We start from the raw sequence: 20,000 nt of genomic DNA, 5'->3' as shown, positions 1-20,000 counted from the left end.
AAAGAGGTGAGAGGAGTAGCGAGGCGGATGATGATCCTACGTATAGTTAACAGGAAAGCCTCTCCAGGGGTGAAGTATAGACGTACCAATCGTAAGCAGGATTATGCCTCCTTGATTCCCAACCGTCGTAAAGCGCACCATTCGGCCCGAATTGACCTTTCATGGATACAGACGGCTAGCCATATCAAAGTCAGCTCGCTCTAAGCGTTTTGCAGTTCAATCGGCAAAGCTGCGAGGTGACCGATGTCATTGTCGGCAATGGACGGCAATTCTGCAATCACGATTTTAAGGTGCCAGAGTGAAAAAACACGTACAGTGGCCTTGATCAAGTTGTGACGAGAGGCAAAGAAATCGTCTGAGCATGCGACAACTTCACCGCCGAGGGCAGATGAAGAGACCTCTAATGTCGGTGTGAGCGAACAGCGAGCAGGGATAGATCAAGAAAAGACGGCGTACCGACATAGTTGGACTTGATATTGGAGTCGAACTCTTCAAGTGGGATCTGCTGTGGGGCGAGCATGGCTGAATGTTTGTATTGATAGTCTAGATCTCGTTGATATAAGCTGTGGGGGACGCGTATAGGCCAATAGATTATATATATATCGGTGTGGCACGTATGATATTCTCTCGAGTTAAGAATCAGCTGATTGGCTGCTTGCTGGGGGGAGGGGGCACTGGCTAGGATTTATAGGGCGCGGGGTTAATAAAGGACGGCCAGGGTAATCTTATCATGTCGAGCCGATTCTACCGGACGCTCGTACCGGAGCAAACAGCTGCACCGTCGGCTTGTGGCTGCCTCTGCCGACAGCCGCTTAAATGTATATTTCGTTATTCACTGCTTTCCGTACGTAGTGTCAATCACAAATGTAACATACACTGCAACCGCATGCTATAATAATAATGTCGCAACGTTTGTCTTTTTACTCCCCAGACTACCTCGACAGCACAGCAGCCGCACCAACGGCTAAAATGACTCCAAAAACAGGTCGTTCGCCGCTGATACGCTGGACTCTGAAGGACCCTCGAGTTCCAACAACATCATCCGCCTAGAACCGAAACAACTTGTCAGCCAGCCTTCCAATGAGCAGAACCACGCCGGCGAAAGAGAAAGGATGCTAACTCCATCACCTGTCTTCCAGGCCTTAGAGACTGATTTTCCACTGCTCGAACTACCTCTACTCCGTCCGCCTGCACTGCCACCAAATACAAAGACTTCGGCAGGAGCGAAATGATCTCGCGTCCATCCTCTACTGCAAAATCTGCCTTGAAAAGCGTCAGGTTGTCGGATGATATGATGGCGAGTGCGTATCTATTTCTGGATGGAAGTACGGAGTTAGGCGAGTACGCAAGATAATCATGATCCGTCGGAATATCAGTCACGAGAAAAATTGAAGATGAATTGGGATATGTCAGAATATACTGCAAGGGGCCCGTATCGTTCTAACTTGACTGGAAGAAAAAATCAATATGCCGCCTTCAAATAAGCCGAAGTATCGGGTTATAATACAATTCGATCTCGCAAGACTCTACCCCCCATTCCACAACATGTATACCATTACTTTTCCATCCGAATGGGGCTGACCGGAAGGCAACGTCAATAGCTTGGGCAGTGGCGATGATCAGCAAAAAGACGACGATCGATTGTGGTAGGTGGCATGAAAGCTGGTTCAAATAGGGACTATAAACGAATGGTTGAAAGTCACTTTGCTTATAGTTATATTGCTCATGCCCGATGTAATACGAACCATTACGACCAGCAGCTGAGCTACTACTAGCGATATTTGGTTACGTACGTGCGTGGTGATCTGTTTCTTTTTCTGCCTCCTTCAGTTGCCGCCTTCTGGTTTTTAACTGCACGTCGTATGCTGTGCTTTTTTTACAAGTGTTAAGTGTTAATAAGCTGGGGTTAAGGATGCGGCTCTGGATAAATTCCGAGAAATGTGAATGGAGAAAAACATGCGACTCAGCCAACAATGCCTTCTTTGCGCGCGTTCCGGTCTTGTCGCTATCTACGTACGCTTCCTACGCTTCACGCGACTCCGAATTCTACAATCATACCCAACCCTCCCAACTTTCTAGAATCAACATGAAGCTTCTCAGCTGGATTGTCTTGCCACTTATCCCCTTCGTCTCAGGTACGTTATTATGCCAGTCATTTCGACCGAAAAGTTCGAGCTAATTTTCTTGAACAGCCGGTGTCTCTACTATCTACTGGCCGGTATCCAACCCTGACCCTTCCAACCCTTGGATCATTGGTGAAAAAAACCTACTCGCATGGACAACTGGTAGTGGCACCGGTGTTCAATCATTTGATATTCAGTTACACAATTCCAACCGTTCCGTTATGGTCGGCTTCCTTCCCATTGCTTTGCGGGTACCTATGGAGAGACTACCCAGCGGACACAAGAACTTTGGTGGTGAGATGGAGATTGACTTAGGATCCAACGTCCCTACAGGGGACGGGTTTTATCTGCTGTTCATGAACACCTATCACGGAGAGGTGTATGCCAAAGTATGTCATTTCTTCGGCTTTTGATGCACCGCTAATCTGGTTTTGTTTTCAAGTCGAAAAAGTTTTCAATTTATGCCTCTACTCCAGCCAATTTCACTTCAGCCGATCTTCCTACTGCTACTGTTACCGCTACCCTTTTAGAAGCTCCTAACCCTACGCAACAATGGGCTATCACTCTTAATGGTATCGACCAGGATGCGACGGCGACAGCCACGGCCACAAGCTCTTAAGAGTAGTTCAAATGTTGTTGTTTATGGACAATACTTCCACTTTTGACAATTTCTACCAGTGTATACCCATTTGATGAGTCTAGCTTTTTATTTTAGTAGGCTTTATACAGGACGATTTTATGATGAACTTCATGCCATTTGATGGGTTACTTTTGGACATTGAATTGTTTCCTCTTCTTGACAGTTCTCGGGTATCGTAGCCGATTGTAAGGGCAATACACGGTGTTTACGCGCATATATTACATGAGCACTGGTGGTACCCAGACATAACCGCCATAAGACATGGATTTGATGACGATAAGGACTTTGGTAGAAAAGAGAACTTAGTTCCCGTCGGTTTTCCAGTCCACTTCAACTTGCTGCAACTGACTAAAAGCGTCTCTGAATTCTTGAGTACCGGCGATGGATTCATCTGATCCAAGGGCATTCTGCAAGACTGCTCAGTAAAGTAGACTCGTAAGATGTCAAAGTACAAACCCACCACTAGATCTTCAAGTGCTTGGAAGGCTTCCTCTAGTGACCTTCTTGTGCGAGGTACCATCATTTCTGAATCTTTCAGTACCCTTTCCTACCATAACTGATGAGCTTCCATTTGTACCCAGTCAGGAATTTCACAAACAGCAGCTCGTATGTCGGCACCGTTAGCACCATCCGCTTTGAGCTTCTCTACAACCTTTTGCTGATCTTCGACTTCCTGAATATAACTGGATTCTTCTTTGTGGAGGCGCTTGACGACACCGGTTTTAATTTTGAGTTGGCGGAGAGTTTGGGAGGTTTCGTCAGGCATGTTTAGATGATGTTCTATTGAAGCAATGTGATTTCCGTCGCTTGTATCTCCAAGAGCAGGATCGATATCTTCTCCAGCTACAATTGCGGCGTCGTCACTCGTTGAGCTTTCGTTCTTCTTCTTCGACGGCCAGGAGGAGGATGCGGCGAGAGGCGACGACGGGGCACGGGGAAAGGCTGACGTGGATTTTGACTTGGTCTAGTTGTTGCTTGAATGATGAATAGTGATAAGCCACGTGGGGAGTAATCAACGAATTCTTTGTCTCCCATTCCTTTGCTGCCGCTCCGTCTTCGGTGTATCTAGACAGAACATCTATATTCCATACAAAAGCTCAAAATGGTCACTGCTGTCGCCCCCGAGAACCTCAAAGAGTGGCATACCCCGTCTACTAGGCCCGATGTCATCCACGAGTTGATCCATGGCGTCGGTGAGTGCTAAAGCGATTTTATCATGTGAGAGTGGGTGAAAAGCACTTTGCTAACGGAATGATTGACTATGCAAGACCGATACAACCCATCAAACTTGCCTTTCATGGAGGACTACCTTGCTTCAGAATTGAAGGAAGGACAGTACGATTTGTTCGCCAACCTTGCAATCCTTAAATTGTTCGTCTATGGTTTCATTGATTTCAAATGGAAACCTGGCGCCTTGTCATTAGGATGAGGGTTACTATGTGTGTAGATAACTGACAGAGGGTTTAGGTATCAATTCAACCCTCAACACAGCAACCCAGATGTTATCATTAACATACTCATCAAGGCTCTTTCAGCTACTGTATCCGGACCCGATTTCAACTTGTGCTTGGAAATGCTCAGGGAGCCTTCTGTGTGTATTTTTCTTCTTATAAAGAATGACATGACATTGACAAATGCCTGGAGGCTATTCTCCACGATATCGAATCGGCCGACGAGGCAATTGTAATTGTGATGCCTTACTTGCAAAGGCTTCATGAACTCAGTCGGACATGCCAGTTCACAAAGTTTTGGCAAGAGATTAACTCTGATTCTGAGGCGGCTAAAAGTAAGTGATGAAACTCAAGTTTTTGGAAGTGGTATTGATGGGGTATTGGATAGTCCTCCGAACACGCTACCTTACACAGCACGCCTCTCCCCTCGACGATTTCCGCTTCATCTTTTCCGCCTCTATCGCCTCGTGCTTCCGTAGGATATCCCTTTCTCAACTCTCTCGATGGCTCGATATCCCTTCGGACAAGGTAGGAGACTGGTGCAGCAAGGTTGAGTGGACAGTGGAGGGGCAGGATGCGGTTATCCCCAACAACGGGCAGAATGATGTAAAGGCTGGCGTTGTCAAGGAGAATGTTCAGCTTGGCCGTGAGTATCCTGGCCTGGAAGGAAAAGATTCATGCTGACGAGGGGTAGAACTGACCAAGTTGGTGGCTGCGGCGGGTTACTAGACAGTTTTGAAAGCATTCTGGAGTTCGATGGTATCTGGATCATGCATGCATCGACGACTTGCTTTGGTCGCGGTTGAAAATGACCATGCCACGGATTTGTTTGTAAGAGATCGTCATGGTCCTGGACAAACTCACATTAGAACATAATTTATCGACAAAACTTGCTGTATATTCATGCTAGCCAGGGCATTCAATTTGACGTTGTAACGGAGTTCATTTGAGACGTTACTTGCATCTACGTATGATCTGCTTGGAATTTCTACTCTTTACTTTATTATTTTCTAGGACTACAATATTCAAAACGTCTTCAACCTTTCACACCCTGATGGTCTTCTACTCGGCATCAGGGTAATCGTTGTATCCTGAACCGTTCTGACCTTCAACAGCTGGAGTGTAAAGACCCTAGTCATCCGTCAGCACAGGTTACAAGCTGTCAGTTTTCTTTTTAAGACTATTCACCTTCATATTGATTTCGGCAAGTGGCAATCCTTCTTGAATGCGCTTGACAAAATCAGGATTCGCCACATAGTTCCTCCCGTAAACGACAGCCGCCGCCTTGCCACTGCTCACCACCTCTTCACCGCTTTCTGCCGTGTAGTTCCCATTCACGATTAGCTTGCTTTTCTTGATCAACGGGCCATAAGTGCCAATAATATCATGGGGGAATCCCTGGGGCTTGCCTCCATGATGGTCGTCACCAAGGACAGCAACCATGAGCTGAATATACGCGAGACCGAGAGAATCAAGACATGAAATGTAGCTTTTAAAAGTCTCGAGACGAGAGTCACCGGTAGTGTTATAAGTGTCGTTATATCCACCACAAGGCGAGATTTTGACGCTGTATAATCAATCTGTCAGATATGGTGCTGACTTATCATCATGAGTGATTGGCAACCTACCCGACTCGATCAGCCCCCCAAACGTCGATTAGCCTCTTGGCAGCTTCCAAACCAAATCTGATCCTGTTCTCCACGCTCCCACCCCATTTGTCTGTCCTTGTGTTGCTAACATCAGACAGGAACTGCTCAATCAAATAGCCATTAGCGGAATGAAGTTCAACGCCATCGAATCCAGCGAGCTTGGCCATCTCCGCGGCTTTAGAGTACTGGTCAAGGATGTATGTCGGGTCAGGGATAGGGGTGGGATCGGGAATGTATCCCGGCTGGCCAGGAAGTGTGCGGAACTTGTAAGATACTAGTTAGTCTTCATTCTGCGTTGCGGGGGAGAGTACGCACCTTTCCACCTCTTGCACCCACATCACTTGGAGCCCACACTGGGTCCCCACTCCTCTTTTGCTCAATCATATCTGGATGACAAACACGTCCGGTATGCCATAGCTGGGCAACAATCAACCCACCCTTCCCGTGTACAGCGTCGGTGACTTTTTTCCAACCATTTGCGTGCTCCTCGTCCCAGATACCAGGTGCATTCGCCCATTCGGTACCTTGATGGGCAATGAGTGTACCTTCAGAGAGGATGAGGCCTGAACGACCAGAGCCGGCGCGCTGAGCATAGTACTTTACGTTGTCCTCGTTGGGAACCGTTGTGGCTGATAAGGATATGTCTGGCTTTAGCACAGGGATAGTATAAGTACCGAACAAGATACTTACGGATAGAGCGGTTACGAGTGAGAGAAGCCATAATCACTCGGGTATTGAGCTGAAGAGCCCCGAGGGAGACCGGCTCTGCAAGAGCGGGAAATTTGATAGCGAGCATTTTCACAGTTGCTGTAGTAACGTCGATGATCGGTGGATGATGCTAATAGCTGCTGATTGCTGAGATTGTACAACACTGTGATAATGTTGCCTGCATGTAAGGCATGCGTCCATCTATATATGAACGGACTAAGGAAAGAAGTGTGTATCGCTTGTAAGACGGAGGAAGGTTGATAAGCATGATGTTCGACTCTGGGAACAGCAGACGTCATAATCATGGTCATATTATTAATAATCCAAAATCGTCAAAGGAGTCTGTCTTCTCGGCGACCGCAAAACGTCGTTGATTGTCGATCGTCGACATCCAGAGGCGGTAAGGCACCAGCGACAGGAACGACGAAAATGCTGCGATGGCGGGAATATTAGTATCAACAGCATTTGACGTGGATTAAACTCCACGTGGCAACTTTCGGCGTTCCTCCTCCTCCCTCCTACTACTACTATTGGTCTTTCCTCGCATATCGCTCCCACCCTCGATCTACTCGAAGCATATTCCCGGTAGTTCTTGTCTTCATACCCCTTTCAGTAACACGACACCGCATTTTTCCAAGGTTGCGCCGTTTATCTACCATTTGCCGCCACCTGTAACCACATAAGCTCGCTTCTATCTCATCAGCACGTCTACGAAGACTATCTACAAGTTTTCAACGTGTACAAAAAGCAATCCAAGAGTTTCGACGGGGACTTTTGCGATCGACCATATACAACTAGGAACTCCTTTTCAATCGTACTATAGTCACTTTATTGAGGGACTGCCACATAGTAAGTTCCCACTGCAGGCTTGTGTCTGATAGCAGCGTTGTGAACATTGCCATTGACGCAAAGCTACACAGTTTACTCTACATCATGCCTCGATACATCCCTCTTTCTCTCGTGCCTGCTCAGCTTCGTCCGCATATCCGCACTCTTCCTGCCATTCCTCTTGTAAACCCCCTTCGTCAGCTTCCTTCTCCATCAGATCAGCTTCTTTCAGCAAAAGAAAGCCTGCCATCGAATGTTCGAGTGCAAGAATGGGTAGACGGACGTGGGAGATGGACTGGAGTATCTGAGAGGGAACGATTGGGTGGGAAGAAGGGGGTAAGAACCGGGGTGGAAAGGAATGGAAGAAGATGGGGTGGTTTGAAGTGGGCTTTGAGGGAGCGTTAATGTATCTATATCGGCGGGTGGATCGGCTGATGATGAGGGTCTTTTTTGGGTCTAGTTTTGTTGGTGTGCATATGCATTTACATTTCGTCAAAATATCATTACATGGCCAATAACCGCGGTTCGCCGACTATGTATCATCTATCCAAATCCCCGAAAATAGCTTTTCCCCGCTTCGATAACCTCATGAAGCCCATCCGGGCGTCAGAATCATCAATAGTCCTGAAGAATGCGCGTTAGCCCCCGTATGTTTGAATAGCATGGACATAACTTGGGCTTTTGTAAGCCTTTAAATTCCACTCATATGCTTAAAGCAGGCGCAGAAGCTGCAGCAATCAACAGAAAGCAAAAAAAGGAGACTAACCGATGAGCCAGCTCCCCCCGATAAGTAACGTCTTTCAAATCACCTGTTGCGTAGACGATCCCTACTATGAAACATATCAAAGAAGCGAATGCTTCAATGACGATCTTTCAAATCGTTGTCTGTAAGCCTGTGCCAAGCACACAATGGATCATTCGACGAAAGCAATACACACAGAGAAAGGCAGGCCTGACGTCGGTCTTGAAAGCGCTTTGAGAATGGAAAGATCTGTAGGAATACGGGTTAATATGTTTCTTGACAGAGCCAGCCTCGACATACGTTCATATGTAGAGAAGGCGGCTAAGAATATGGCAGTCAGTCTCCAGGTCACGAAAGATGAACAAAAGACTGACCGTGGAAAAGGGCGAGACAGGCAAGACCTACAAGGAGTCTGCCTATGAGCTTGGACATTGGGATGAGTCTGCTGTGCTCTGCGGGCTCAGAGAAGCAGAGTACGTGGATGCGCTGTACTGGAATGGAATCCACGAGGAGGAAGGTGTGTTTTGAGATGGCCGAGGTTGTAGTCACGTGACGAGTTAAATAAAGATGTTGTGGAGGTTGACATGACGCATCCCCGTTCAATCTCGCCGGCTTGAATAAGACTTTGTCAAATTCTTGCGCCTTCCATTGATACATATACAAACCCAGCGCAAGACTCAGCTTTCCCTGCTCCTCCCGGCATATCGATATCGGTGCCTGGCCTTTCCATCCCACATCCACCCCATTATCCCCCAGCCAAAAGTGGAGGCCTGCCATGCCCGTCCTCTGCCGCCATCTGTCATAAATAGCACATGTCGCCCGCCTAGGTCAGAGCCCATTACCCACAGCCCCCGTGCAGCTCAAACAGCCCCTTTATCATCCCTCTACCATGCCCTTCCTCCCGTCCTTTACAGCCATATCCCTCAGCTTGCTTGTTCTAATTCTCTCCTCTTTGGTCGCCCACCTGCACATCCTCCCACTACTTTTGCGCACATTCACTCAAGTCAGGGTATCGAGCTTTAGCTTTGTATCCATTACAGGTCTGGAATGGCGAACGAAACATGAGCAAGAGGATATAATTCCTACATTGAGAATAGAGAGAGCCGGGTGGACGTGGGGCGGCATCAAAGGAGACGTGACGGGGCTTGTTGTGCTTAGAATTGAAGGGATCAGTTGGAGGATTAAGAAGAATCCATCGGGAGATCTGAAAAATGAAGCATCGTCCGTAAAGCATAGAGTCAGTAACCGTTCCATCTCCGCCGCAGCCGATTACACGACTAATATTGACGCCGAAAAACCCATAGTCTCCAGGCCGACTGTCTGCTTTCAAGAGCAGGCTTATCACTTTTATTCTCCGACTTCTTATTCACCACTATCCTTCAATTACTCGACTCGTGTCGCTCCAACTTGTCAATTGCAGGATTACCTTTGATGACTTGGATGGCATCGAATTAACTTGGAAAGAGCTCGGATTTGGCGTCAAGGTCGAGTTCCGCGGTGTGGCAGAACAAGCCGCTGTCTCAACCGCTCCCAAAAGGGAAGCCCCTTTCCGATCCTTGTCGTCTATCAGCTTTAAAGATGAGTATGACATCTCACCTTCGTTTCCAAACACAGCAATGTCGACACCGTCTCGACACACACTCTCTCTCCCGGGTTCACCGATCGTGCACACATCGTTTGCCTTGCCTCCTTTGCCTGAACCTTACCAGGCTTCTCTCCCTCCTTCGCCTGACAAGAAGGCGCAAACAACCCACCGTTTATCCAACACCAGGCCCTTCCACTCCAGAATGTCCAGGACGGCGAACAAGATCTGGACTCGGGCCACAGGTCGAATGCACGGCTCCGTTTCTTTCAACATCTACATTGATACTATTCGGTGTATCGACCTTCAGAACAGTCCATCACCGTCTGCTAAGCCTTCCATGTCCGATCTCAAATCGTCCACCGCACATAAATCACAATTCATCCCCTTCCGGCCGCTTAAGCGATGCCGCCCTGTCTATAATCTCCGTTCGTCAGATGCAGGGGTGAACGCTCTAATGGCATTAGATGAAAGGTCAAGTGTGAGATTTAGCCTTGGGTTTGGGCCCAAAAAAGGGTTATTGGGCGAGGATACTCTGAGCGCGGTATATGAGATGGGCAAATTGCGTACAACTATTGAGGCCGTCGAAAAAGCAAACAAGTTACTCAACAAATCGAGGCAGAATAAGCAAATGGGGAAAAAGGGCATGAATCGATGGTCAACGTATGGGACTGCCCGTGTACGTTTATTCCTTACGCAAAGATTAGCCGAACGGCACTGACAATAGCTACCAGATCATCTTACGAGCCATGCAGTCGACGGAAGTGTCGTTCTCCCACATCACTCTTCTTCACCACCTTCACACTCCTTCTCCAATTATGCCTTTCCCGCCCCAGTCTCTTTTATCATCCACCTCATCCCTTGATCTGTCATCGTCACCAACGGAGGACCGTTATACAATCATTCTCGAGCTTTCTGAGATAAGATGTGCTCTCTCATCGGCTGATTCATCTAACAATGACCGCGCTCGCAACGCCTTTGGTACCAATTCTAGTCCAGAGTCCATCATTCGCGGTGTGCGTGCAGAGTTTGGATGGAAAAGTATTGAGCTCCAATGTATTGCGCCTGGCGAAGGCTCAAATGACAAGTCGCAGTTGTTTGCAATTCGACAAGCGCAAGTGATTGGTTTCTCATCATGGCGACCTGAGGGGTGGAATAGGGAGGAACTACTGTTCGCCAGCGACCCAAACATCGCACTCGTGGTCTGTCAAGCCGATGTTGCAAGCGTGGATTGCGCGGGTGATCTACAGCTATTACATGAACTTGAAGCGGCTTGGAAGGCCACTTATCCCAAAAGTTCTACCAGCTCGCCTTCACCGTCATCCGAATCACCTATCCCATACGAAGGCCCCTCTGGCTGGTTGCCCCCCAGGCTTCGAATGGTTCTCGACGTGGGCGATATCATGGCAGTCCTTGCCGATAGAGTGTCAGAGAACACAACCACGCTCACATTCGCCCTTGCTGGCATCCATTCCAGTTGTTACACCTCTTTCTCAGATATCGTCGCTCGTCGCCGGGACAGAGCGGCTACCAAAGGAGCTTTTAAAGAAGAGGAAGAACTGCAGCAAAGGAGAAAAGAGAATGACGAATTGGACTTCACCGTGCACCCTTCTATGCTGCCAGCGGCTCTGCGCCGACGATCGACCGCCAACAAGGCAGAGCTCAGGGATAATCTGTCCATTTCTATGAGGTGCGATGCTACCGTAAAGGCGGAACCCATCAGGGTCAAGATGACACTTTTGGGAGACAAAGTCTATGAGCTCGCAGAAATTGGAAGGATATACGGCTCAGTCGCGGGGGATGTACTTGGGAGGCTTAAGGTCAAGCCGGACGGGACAGAATCGTCATCTTTGGACTGGAGTTCCATTTCTTGTGGATTAGATGTGGGTATACAGGAAGGAATAGACGTGGACCTATGGAAAGAAGAAGTTGTGGAGGCCCTCATAGGCATGGGAGAGGCACATCAAAGAAGGCCCAAAGATGATCGTCAGCCTTCGCCAAGTGAAGGGGAAAAGACCGCTATGCTCGACAAGCTACCCTCGGGAATATCAGCGAGGCTTTCATTGGGCAAAGTCAACGTCTTCTTAGGTGTTAAAGATCCAAATCCCGAGTGTACATTGGGCCTGACCAGAGGACTATGGTTTCGGACAGTGTTGAAACTGGAATATGCATATCACAAAACCGCGATCCAATCTCTCCCTTGGCGTCATACACTGACCACGCCCCGCCGCGCCAAGCTACGACTCCCCGAAGATATCACCATGCAATCTCTTGCATTTGCTGCTAAGCTCCGTTCTACCGGGGGTAGCGCAGCGTTGGTTTCCATCAACACCGAGGAAACATACTTTCAGCCAATCTTCAATGGCGAAAGATTCATCAGGAAAGGCGGCTTCAAAAAGGGCGTTTTGCGAAAAGACCCCCCCAAGGCAAGAAAGGACGATGAATTTGTTGGTTGGGGATTTCAACGATCTAAACAACTTCGAGCGATGGATGAGGGGAAGTTTGCGAATAATGTGCCTCCATTTGAGATGAGAGACACCGAACAAGCGCAGAGACCATGGCTAAGGATTCCAAGCTCGCATACTTCTTTTGCGACTCAGCAACCAGCACCTGATAACGCAATTGAGTACAAAATTACCACTCGAATGGAATCACCTACCCTTATCTCCGATCTATCCCATATATATTGCCATCTTCTCGCCAGTTTGATGGTCAAGCGAGTAAGCGCAGCTTGGAGGCCTGGGCCGGGTAAATCTCAGGATACTCAGTCCGCCTTGCCTGACGATAATCTCAACCTTAGTATTGATGTTTCAATCCCCGGCATGACCGCTCACTTCGCGTTTCCTCTTCAAGAACAGCTCTTCATGTATAGCTCCGGTATTACCTTTAGCAAACAACCCCACAAAGGCATAGTCTTCACAGCTGAACAACTGCTGCTATACGTTCCCAGTCCCCGGATTATCGGTAGCTGGGAAGAGCTCGGTCGTATCAAGCAGTTCGCGGTCGCCCTCTCGGATCCTCATTTGCCGCTTGTCATTTCCCCTCGGATAGAATCTTTCCGTGTTCGTATCCCATTTTCTTACAAGCTGAACAGCCTCATCCTCAACATCAATGCGACCATCAAAGCCTGCAAGCTCCTTTTCCGAACGATCTCAGGCAAAATCCCATTTACCACCGTCTTCAAACCGCGCTCAGAGCAACCTAAGAACGTTCCAACCTTCTCGTTCAGCGTTGGATATATATCACTTGAGACGAAAGATGATCCTGTAGAGACGAGCCTTAATCTCATTTGGAGAGCAGGTCTGGTAGAACAAGCTAAGAGGACCGCTTTAGAAGACAATTTCGCAAAAAAGCTGTTGCTTATTAGCGACCCCGACGCTCAGCCAGAGGTGCAGGAGGACACGAGAACTGGAAATGGCAAAAGGATGCTTGTCCTCACTAAAAAGCATACCGTTGGTCCTGAAAGGGCCAGATGGGCACTCGATTTGCTAATATCTCAGTCATGGATCAGACGTATACGGGCTGCCAAACATGAGCAGGCGAGAAGGGAAGTATTGGCTCTCCAGGCGATTAGTGGGTCTGGCGTCAACGTCAAGCTTCCGATTCGAGTAGTCAGTTCGAGCCGCACAGCTCCTCTCTTTCGAGCAGCATTCCATGAGGTCAACCTTGTGATCACAAATCCAGGCCTTGACCGGAAGCAAGTCGTTGATTACATGGGGAAGGTGTCTGCTCCATTTTCTGATGATGTTGACTTCTCTCTCATGATTCCCCTTAACATTCGGTGGTCCATGGCGGAGGCAAAATGCACCCTTCGGGACTATCCTCTTCCTCTTATTCGAGTGCAACGAGTCAATAAAAATGAACAAAGACCGGCCTTTTACATGGAAACAACCATGATCATTGCGGAGGAACTCGCTGATGATGATTCAGTCATGTATGTTCCGGTCAAGGTTATACCAGAAGGATGCGGCCACAAGGATGCTTCCCCGTTTGTCTTGGAAATTGCAAAAACGATTATGCCAGTCAAGACATACGCTGAGCCGAGGTTCAAGATCTCTTCAAAGAAGACCACAGAGTTTACTTGGGGAAACTCTTATCAGCCTGCTATCCAAGATTTAATGAAAGTCATAGAAACTTTGTCTCATCCGCCCCGGGATCCTTCGCCAAGGGTTGGATTTTGGGACAAATTTCGACTTGTACTTCACTGGAAACCTATTGTGGATTTTGTAGGGCCGTGTCATCTTCATCTCAAGGGTAGGCTTAAGCTCCGTAAGATATCTTACCAGTATCAGGTTGTTGATCTCAATTAGGTTCCTTTGATCCGTATTCCGTCTCCGGTCTCGGTTCTGGCTTTTGCCTGGCGTGGCGTGGCAATACTCAGTTGTTGATTGACCAGCCGAACGCGGATAAAGAGGCTATTCAAATTCTGGCCGATGAGCTCGTCGTAGCTATCCCAGAGTGAGTACAAAGATTGATCAGCTTGTCCAGACTGACATTATCTAGTTTGACGCCATTCCACGATGGGGCGGCAATTGGCAATAACCGAAATCATCGACATGATCATCATGGCCATGCTCATGAGGGTGACATCTTGGAAGATACCGACGCAGTGCCCCTCGAAAGGCGTTACACTAAACCTTGCGCTGAATTTGTTGGGGGGGTGAGGGTTGGGTTTGGTTTTACGTTCGAAAGGACATGCCGGCCCTGGTCTTGTCAACATGGATGTGGTGACACGGAGAATCTCCTCCACAGACAGTGTCGAGAATTTACTTTCCTGCAACATCAGCAAGTCATTCTTCGCTCCCCAGAAGCGATTGCCAACGCAGAGAAAAGGTTGGGCAGAGTAAGTTTCTGAGGTTAGTTTGCATGCACGAGAACTCATGCGTCTTCTACAGAAAGTAGACTCTTATGAAGGCTTCCGAAGCGACTTCATTCACTTTTCCGTCTCCCTCGTCGCGCCTAATGGAAATGGATCCGCCCACAGGACGCAAGAAGACATGCCAGACAGTGTCAATAGTCTTCATTTTGCGCCCAAAGCATCACATCACTTCTTAAGCTGGTGGAAGTGAGTATCTTTTTGGACTTTTTTGTCCTCGTTGCCCCTTCCTGGGAGGCGCTTACAGTGGGCCAGACTTTTCTCACACCAGATGTCATTGCCCATTCGTCATGGCAAATTATTCCCCGATTCTCCACCACCATCGAAGAAGTTCGGTCGCAGTCTTGGCACCATCAAAGTAGGTCCTTCCGTGCATTTGATTTGCTAATGAATGTAGTATCGATTTGATCTATGCCCAGTATACATCTCCCATATGTACTCCCAAGTGAGCAAAGATCATTCGACTACCGGTAAATCTGAGTCACTCGGTATCAAAGCTCGTTTTGGCCGGTTCAGAGCGGATGCGCATCAGCGTGCACAGGAGAAGATTGAGCGACACGAAAAGCTTGGGAGGTCTACTGTCGTTGTGCACAAGCCCTTCTACGCAGGGGACATCCTTTCTGATGATCTTAAGGTTAAAGGCGTGCGAGCCCACTTTGTGGAGGGTATCAAAGATGATAATACATCGCCATCCGACCCCCTTCCTCGAGCTTCAGCACTACCGCCTGAAACCCGACATTGGTATAACTACTGTGACTTTATTGATGTAGACCGCAAACCTAGTGATAAGAACCCTCGGATAGAACTAGCTGATTTCGGCGACTGTCCTCACCTCTTTTACTGCAAACGAGTTAAGGCCAGAGCTAGTACTTCCCATGATGACTCAGGTAGCCAAGCAAGCAGTTCTCTTGGTGTAGAAAGTAGTAAATTCGGTCACGAAGCTACCCATCATTGTTACCTTGGGATGGCAGACTGTGTACGGGACGCACAGCGTTCAATCACCCGGAAAAGGATCAATGAACTGCAGGCTAGGCTGGACAGCTACCCTCCGCCTCAAGATGACGAAGATCAAGTGAGTTGCCATTATTTTTTGAATTTTCCTATGATTAACCAAATGCTTATCTTTGACATAGTCCGATCGAGCAGTAACTCTAAATAGGATCAATATCTTAGTCAAGCACTATGAGGATCTTGAAAAGGAGACCCGCCACCTCAGTGATGAAACCCTGGAATACTCAAAGCAAACCACCACCACTACGCTTGAGCGCCCACTTTCCGGTGCTGCCTTTGATGATATGATACACATACATGGGCCTAGGCTAGTTTTGACAGATGGGTCAAGAAACATTGGGTTTAAATATCTGTATATGATGGGAGATAGGAAAAAGGAAGAATACTACACATCTTACGCGTAGGTCGAACTATTCCAGGCCGTGAACCATAGCAGGCTGACATCCGGAATAGATCTCTGCGCGGCATTCTTGACACTTACCAGCAGCGTGCACGCCGGCGTGCACGACCTGAGACTGAAAGTTTCGAGGATGAACAAACCAAAAACACTTCCGCAGATCAGCAAATGGTGAATGACCTGATCCGGTGGCTCTCCGACAAACCCGCATTGAACAGTCTCCATACGGACGATAATGCCGAGGAGGGGTCTGTCCGAGCGCATCGAGGATTGCCTGACGATTGTGATGTTAAGCCCAAGAGACATGTGCTTGTTTTCAAGCCCCAGATTGCGCTTCGCAGCGAATCCGACCCCAACGCCATCGTGCTTCTTTCCGCTGAGGAATTCTCCTTCAAACAGTTCAAAGTCATCGATTCTAACGCCATTGATGATGTGATGGCAGATGTGCTTGACAGGTAGGTTCTCTTAAAATAGCTTATACTGACACTGCAGGAATTACATTTCAATGCAAGGGTTGCAGGGTTTCTATCCAACTGTAGAGGCTCTCAAGAGGGAGCGAACACAGCTCGGCATGCCCCGTGGCCTCGACTTCATACCATTGGAAATCTTTTTGGATGTGAAGAGTGAAGCTACTGATTACGACCGTGTTCTGCAAAAATCCGACATCATGGTTTCCATCGACAAGTTTAACAATATCCGTATGCCTCGCGGCTTAGAATGGCCTGACACTTTGGATGAGTATGGAGAGCCTATCAAGCACCTTAGAGTCCATCAGGTTAGCGCCTTACGCTTCAGAGTAAACAAGGTTTTGCTGATCATATCTGTATGCTAGGATTATACTGCTATACTTGCTCCCATGCTCACCGTGACCGCCAATTCCCGCAATTTTGAGGCATTGTATGTCATCGTAACGGATCTACTGATGTACGAAGACCCCGGGCATAAAGACCGCTCGGAAGCTATAGACGATTTTACTCGCACATTTGATGCAGCAGACCGAGACGTTGGAAAGTTAGTCGCAGACATCAACGCCCTGCAAACGCACATGCGTGGCCTTCTTGAGTTGCAGCACGGCTACGAATCGAATTTCGAGAGGCTTAACGACACTGGAAAGGAGGAACTTTTCAAGATACGATCCGAGCTGCAGGTTGGGTACGAAAATATGTACACAATCAACGCCCTAATTCGAGCTACGTCTGCGAAAGACGATGCGCGAGCCGCTATGAAAACATCAACCAAAATGGATGTGCGAATTGGAGGTGTCGCGTGGCATATGCTGCGAGAATCGAGGCTTGAGACTATGGCGAAGGTTGACATCAACGGTGCCTTATTTTCTATGTTAACTAGTAAGAACGGCATGATGGACAACGCAATGGTGATTGGCGATTTGAAGGCTCTCAATGGCAAGTGGAATACGCTGTATCCAGAAATCGTTGTTCGAGACGATCCAGGCAAAAAGAAAATAGTAAGTTTATCTGACTCAGCGAAATTGTCACTGATGATACTGGTCGCAGAAGAAGCCGTTCGCTGCAGTTTATTGGTCCACTCGCCCCTCAATCGGTGGTATTCCCATTTTCCCTTATGTAAATATTGAATTCGTCAACATCCGCTTCAAACTGGAGGAGAGGGTTGGGTTAGATGTTATGGATTATCTCTTCACTGACAGGACCCGTCGCCGTCAAATATCCGGTACCGCTGTCAAACCGCCTGGTGGAAATGGTGCAAGTTCCAGTACTCCTACCTCATCCATCTTTCGCGGAGCTGGAATGACTTCCATGGACGATTTAGGCGGTAAACGTGGCGAAACTCCCGATATAGAGAATGGTCCTTTGCCACAATCAAGGTCACAGGTTTCGCTTATCTCTCTACCCCAATCTGACCGTGACCCTGTATCGATCAAGAGAATTGAGGACACCAAGGAGATGAGACTGCGCGCATCGACAAACAAGATGTTCGGAACATTTAGATTACAGGGAATGGGCTTCAACCTAAGCTACAAAGTAAGTAATTTATCAGATTGAGCTTCAATGATTGTCCTAACGCTGTCTTTAGAGTGATGATACTCGGAAACATGGCACCTTTAGCATGCCTGATTGTGTCGACTTTAGATTTAAAACTCCAGAGATGGTCTACGTCAGCAAGGTTTGGAGCATGGAGGATCTTTTTGAACACATCAAGCGAGGTGAGCCGCACATGATCTTCGTTGTAGGATACTGAGTAAGCTGCTGACTCTTTGCCTTCAGATGTTAAGAGCTCGGCTTGGTCCCAGTCAGGTGATATCATCTCACAAATCTTCAAAAAGACAAGCCTCTTCAGGTCAAAAGAGCGTCTTAAGCAGGCTGCATCCGTCGCCGCTTTGGCAGAAAAAGCTCAGAAGGGCAAAGGTTCTCATCAGCATCCTCCTAAATCGCCTTCGAATCTCCGATATGCCTTCGAGAACTCTAGTAACTCTCTCGAACCCGATGAGGACCTTATCCGGACAATCTCTCGAGTTCTGTCTCATGAAGCAGTTTCGTCAGAAGGAAAACAAAGGTCCAAATCTATACATGGTGGTTATTCCACCAATTTTGACACCATTCGGTCTGAACCTTCAGGAGGGAGTAGTCAGCGACACGCCCATTTACGATCCACGAACGATCACTCGCCCAACAGCGGAAAGAGGTCCGTGGAAGAAGTGTCAGAGCCAGAGGAGAAAGGCGGAGGGAAGATTAAGGGGTTATTGGGGAAGCTCAAACCCAAGCATCTAGTTGGAAAAGATAAGGAGCCAAGGTCCAGTGAGGATGTGAGTCAAACCCATATTGAATAAGATCATAATCCCCAGCTGACTGACAGAGGAAGTCTTCGGGGTCGTCACTGAGAAAGTCAACCATATGAAGATGTTACTCTCATTATTACAACATTGGCCTAATCCGCGGTAATTTTAGCTTTGGCTTACCGGCACTGTATCGTTCTCTATCTTTTTGGGCTCTATATATCTGTTGTTACTTAACTGTCTAGGAGTCTCAATAGACAACGCTAGTTATTACTATCTATACTTCTTCCTTTTGCCAAGCTGCATGCTATAACATGCATTTGTTCGTATTACAGCTTGGAATTACTTGCCACAAGGGATCCACCATCCACGGGAACAACAGTTCTGTCGTAAAATTAGCTTCACCCGGTGGCCAGACTTGCCAACTTACCCGGTTATCCAGTCTCCAGCGGGTCCGGAAAGCCATAAACAAGTAGAGGCAACGTTCTCTGGTGCACCAATCCTCTTCATAGGTAGAGCCTCTGCCAATTCGTTTTCAAAATGGTCAAGAGTATGTTTCATCATCTTGCTGCGGAATGGCCCCAGTGCCAATGCGTTTACTGTAATAGTAGGACCAAGGCGGCTAGCAAGATGCTTCGAAAGCCTTTTACAATTTTCATCAACATATTCTGAATAAACATGATTGTTACTAACTGGTGGAGGGCAGCTTTGGAGGCTGAATAAGCATAGGTTTCGAGGCCAGGTACACTGACTCCGTTGATGGATCCAATCTATCATATCTTTGTCAGAGGGCGAAATTACATGCGGTGACTCAGCCGTTTACGTTGATAATTCGCCCAACAAATCTCTCTTGCTGGTATGCCTTCTCAAGCATGGGCACCAGCTTCTGCGTGATTGTGAAAACCCGTTGTACATTTAGAGTGAGAAGTTTGGTAAATGCCGAGTCAGGATAAGAATGGAATGATTCACCCCACGTCACCCCAGAGTTGTTTACCTGCAAAGAGACACATCATCAAAGACAATTTTTTGAGGCGTAGTGACGGATAAACACCAACCAATATATGTAATACTGTGAGGGAGAAGTTAATATGATTGATTACATGGCTAGATTTGATTTCCAGGTCTATTGTAGACAGTATCTTGACCTACCTTCCTCTCTCCTCTCTAACTCTCTCGCCAGTCTTAAACATTCGTCGTATTTAGATAGATCCGCAGGGATGGCAATGCACTGACCAGGCCCC

At 47.7% G+C, this 20,000-nt stretch overlaps 9 protein-coding genes and 2 non-coding genes; 5 read left to right on the top strand and 6 right to left on the bottom strand.

The window, feature by feature from the left end:
- The window catches only part of CNAG_01108 (allantoicase), a 3,230-nt gene extending 2,506 nt beyond the window's left edge, over positions 1–724 (bottom strand). The window contains exons 1-4 of the mRNA XM_012193930.1: positions 457–724; positions 315–400; positions 87–175; positions 1–36 (exon numbers count right to left, since the gene is read on the bottom strand). The exon at positions 1–36 is cut by the window's left edge and continues 247 nt beyond it. Of these exons, the coding sequence (XP_012049320.1) occupies positions 1–36; positions 87–175; positions 315–400; positions 457–520 (275 nt within the window). The 5' untranslated portion in view covers positions 521–724. The remainder of the gene's footprint in view (positions 37–86; positions 176–314; positions 401–456) is intronic.
- Positions 725–876: 152 nt separating this feature from the next.
- On the top strand, positions 877–1,610 carry CNAG_12471. Its single transcript, XR_001045775.1, has 2 exons — positions 877–1,064; positions 1,140–1,610. It is a non-coding gene; the product is annotated as a hypothetical RNA (non-coding RNA).
- On the bottom strand, positions 884–1,775 carry CNAG_12470. Its single transcript, XR_001045774.1, has 2 exons — positions 1,121–1,775; positions 884–1,046 (listed from the first exon to the last, which is right to left on the bottom strand). It is a non-coding gene; the product is annotated as a hypothetical RNA (non-coding RNA).
- A 193-nt stretch (positions 1,776–1,968) lies between these two features.
- On the top strand, positions 1,969–3,040 carry CNAG_01109 (hypothetical protein). XM_012193931.1 has 3 exons: positions 1,969–2,135; positions 2,193–2,512; positions 2,566–3,040. Exons 1-3 carry the CDS (start codon positions 2,087–2,089, stop codon positions 2,740–2,742), a joined length of 546 nt encoding a protein of 181 aa, XP_012049321.1. The 5' UTR covers positions 1,969–2,086; the 3' UTR covers positions 2,743–3,040.
- Positions 2,852–3,722, bottom strand: CNAG_01110 (co-chaperone). XM_012193932.1 has 3 exons: positions 3,362–3,722; positions 3,224–3,310; positions 2,852–3,170 (listed from the first exon to the last, which is right to left on the bottom strand). The coding sequence occupies exons 1-3, from the start codon at positions 3,527–3,529 to the stop codon at positions 3,066–3,068; spliced, it is 360 nt and encodes a 119-aa protein (XP_012049322.1). The 5' UTR covers positions 3,530–3,722; the 3' UTR covers positions 2,852–3,065.
- Positions 3,723–3,786: 64 nt separating this feature from the next.
- CNAG_01111 (eukaryotic translation initiation factor 3 subunit K) lies at positions 3,787–5,221 on the top strand. XM_012193667.1 has 6 exons: positions 3,787–3,956; positions 4,032–4,134; positions 4,231–4,354; positions 4,408–4,549; positions 4,603–4,860; positions 4,909–5,221. Exons 1-6 carry the CDS (start codon positions 3,866–3,868, stop codon positions 4,941–4,943), a joined length of 753 nt encoding a protein of 250 aa, XP_012049057.1. The 5' UTR covers positions 3,787–3,865; the 3' UTR covers positions 4,944–5,221.
- On the bottom strand, positions 5,097–6,851 carry CNAG_01112 (xenobiotic reductase). XM_012193933.1 has 5 exons: positions 6,554–6,851; positions 6,179–6,492; positions 5,843–6,126; positions 5,403–5,781; positions 5,097–5,345 (listed from the first exon to the last, which is right to left on the bottom strand). The coding sequence occupies exons 1-5, from the start codon at positions 6,657–6,659 to the stop codon at positions 5,277–5,279; spliced, it is 1,152 nt and encodes a 383-aa protein (XP_012049323.1). The 5' UTR covers positions 6,660–6,851; the 3' UTR covers positions 5,097–5,276.
- An 88-nt stretch (positions 6,852–6,939) lies between these two features.
- On the top strand, positions 6,940–7,899 carry CNAG_01113 (hypothetical protein). Its single transcript, XM_012193934.1, has 2 exons — positions 6,940–7,420; positions 7,492–7,899. The coding sequence occupies exon 2, from the start codon at positions 7,505–7,507 to the stop codon at positions 7,802–7,804; it is 300 nt and encodes a 99-aa protein (XP_012049324.1). The 5' UTR covers positions 6,940–7,420; positions 7,492–7,504; the 3' UTR covers positions 7,805–7,899.
- On the bottom strand, positions 7,848–8,632 carry CNAG_01114 (hypothetical protein). XM_012193666.1 has 5 exons: positions 8,516–8,632; positions 8,442–8,462; positions 8,338–8,390; positions 8,166–8,269; positions 7,848–8,023 (listed from the first exon to the last, which is right to left on the bottom strand). The coding sequence occupies exons 1-5, from the start codon at positions 8,571–8,573 to the stop codon at positions 7,939–7,941; spliced, it is 321 nt and encodes a 106-aa protein (XP_012049056.1). The 5' UTR covers positions 8,574–8,632; the 3' UTR covers positions 7,848–7,938.
- Positions 8,633–8,753: 121 nt separating this feature from the next.
- Positions 8,754–19,099, top strand: CNAG_01115 (hypothetical protein). XM_012193665.1 has 16 exons: positions 8,754–9,378; positions 9,446–10,402; positions 10,458–13,977; positions 14,034–14,181; positions 14,227–14,566; positions 14,619–14,788; positions 14,855–14,957; positions 14,997–15,671; positions 15,733–16,010; positions 16,064–16,462; positions 16,500–16,782; positions 16,840–17,472; positions 17,522–18,007; positions 18,060–18,189; positions 18,251–18,789; positions 18,846–19,099. The coding sequence occupies exons 1-16, from the start codon at positions 9,031–9,033 to the stop codon at positions 18,879–18,881; spliced, it is 9,045 nt and encodes a 3,014-aa protein (XP_012049055.1). The 5' UTR covers positions 8,754–9,030; the 3' UTR covers positions 18,882–19,099.
- The window catches only part of CNAG_01116 (beta-ketoacyl reductase), a 2,768-nt gene continuing 1,109 nt past the window's right edge, over positions 18,342–20,000 (bottom strand). The window contains exons 4-10 of the mRNA XM_012193935.1: positions 19,909–20,000; positions 19,815–19,828; positions 19,583–19,753; positions 19,453–19,529; positions 19,190–19,402; positions 18,653–19,143; positions 18,342–18,595 (exon numbers count right to left, since the gene is read on the bottom strand). The exon at positions 19,909–20,000 is cut by the window's right edge and continues 62 nt beyond it. Coding sequence (XP_012049325.1) covers positions 19,089–19,143; positions 19,190–19,402; positions 19,453–19,529; positions 19,583–19,753; positions 19,815–19,828; positions 19,909–20,000 — 622 coding nt within the window. The 3' untranslated portion in view covers positions 18,342–18,595; positions 18,653–19,088.

Source organism: Cryptococcus neoformans, chromosome 5, assembly GCF_000149245.1.
Source record: "Cryptococcus neoformans var. grubii H99 chromosome 5, complete sequence".
In the NCBI taxonomy this organism is placed as follows: Eukaryota; Fungi; Basidiomycota; class Tremellomycetes; order Tremellales; family Cryptococcaceae; genus Cryptococcus; species Cryptococcus neoformans.
The sequence above is the reverse complement of the archived record's forward strand: the minus strand, read 5'-3'. Positions and strand labels throughout refer to the sequence as shown.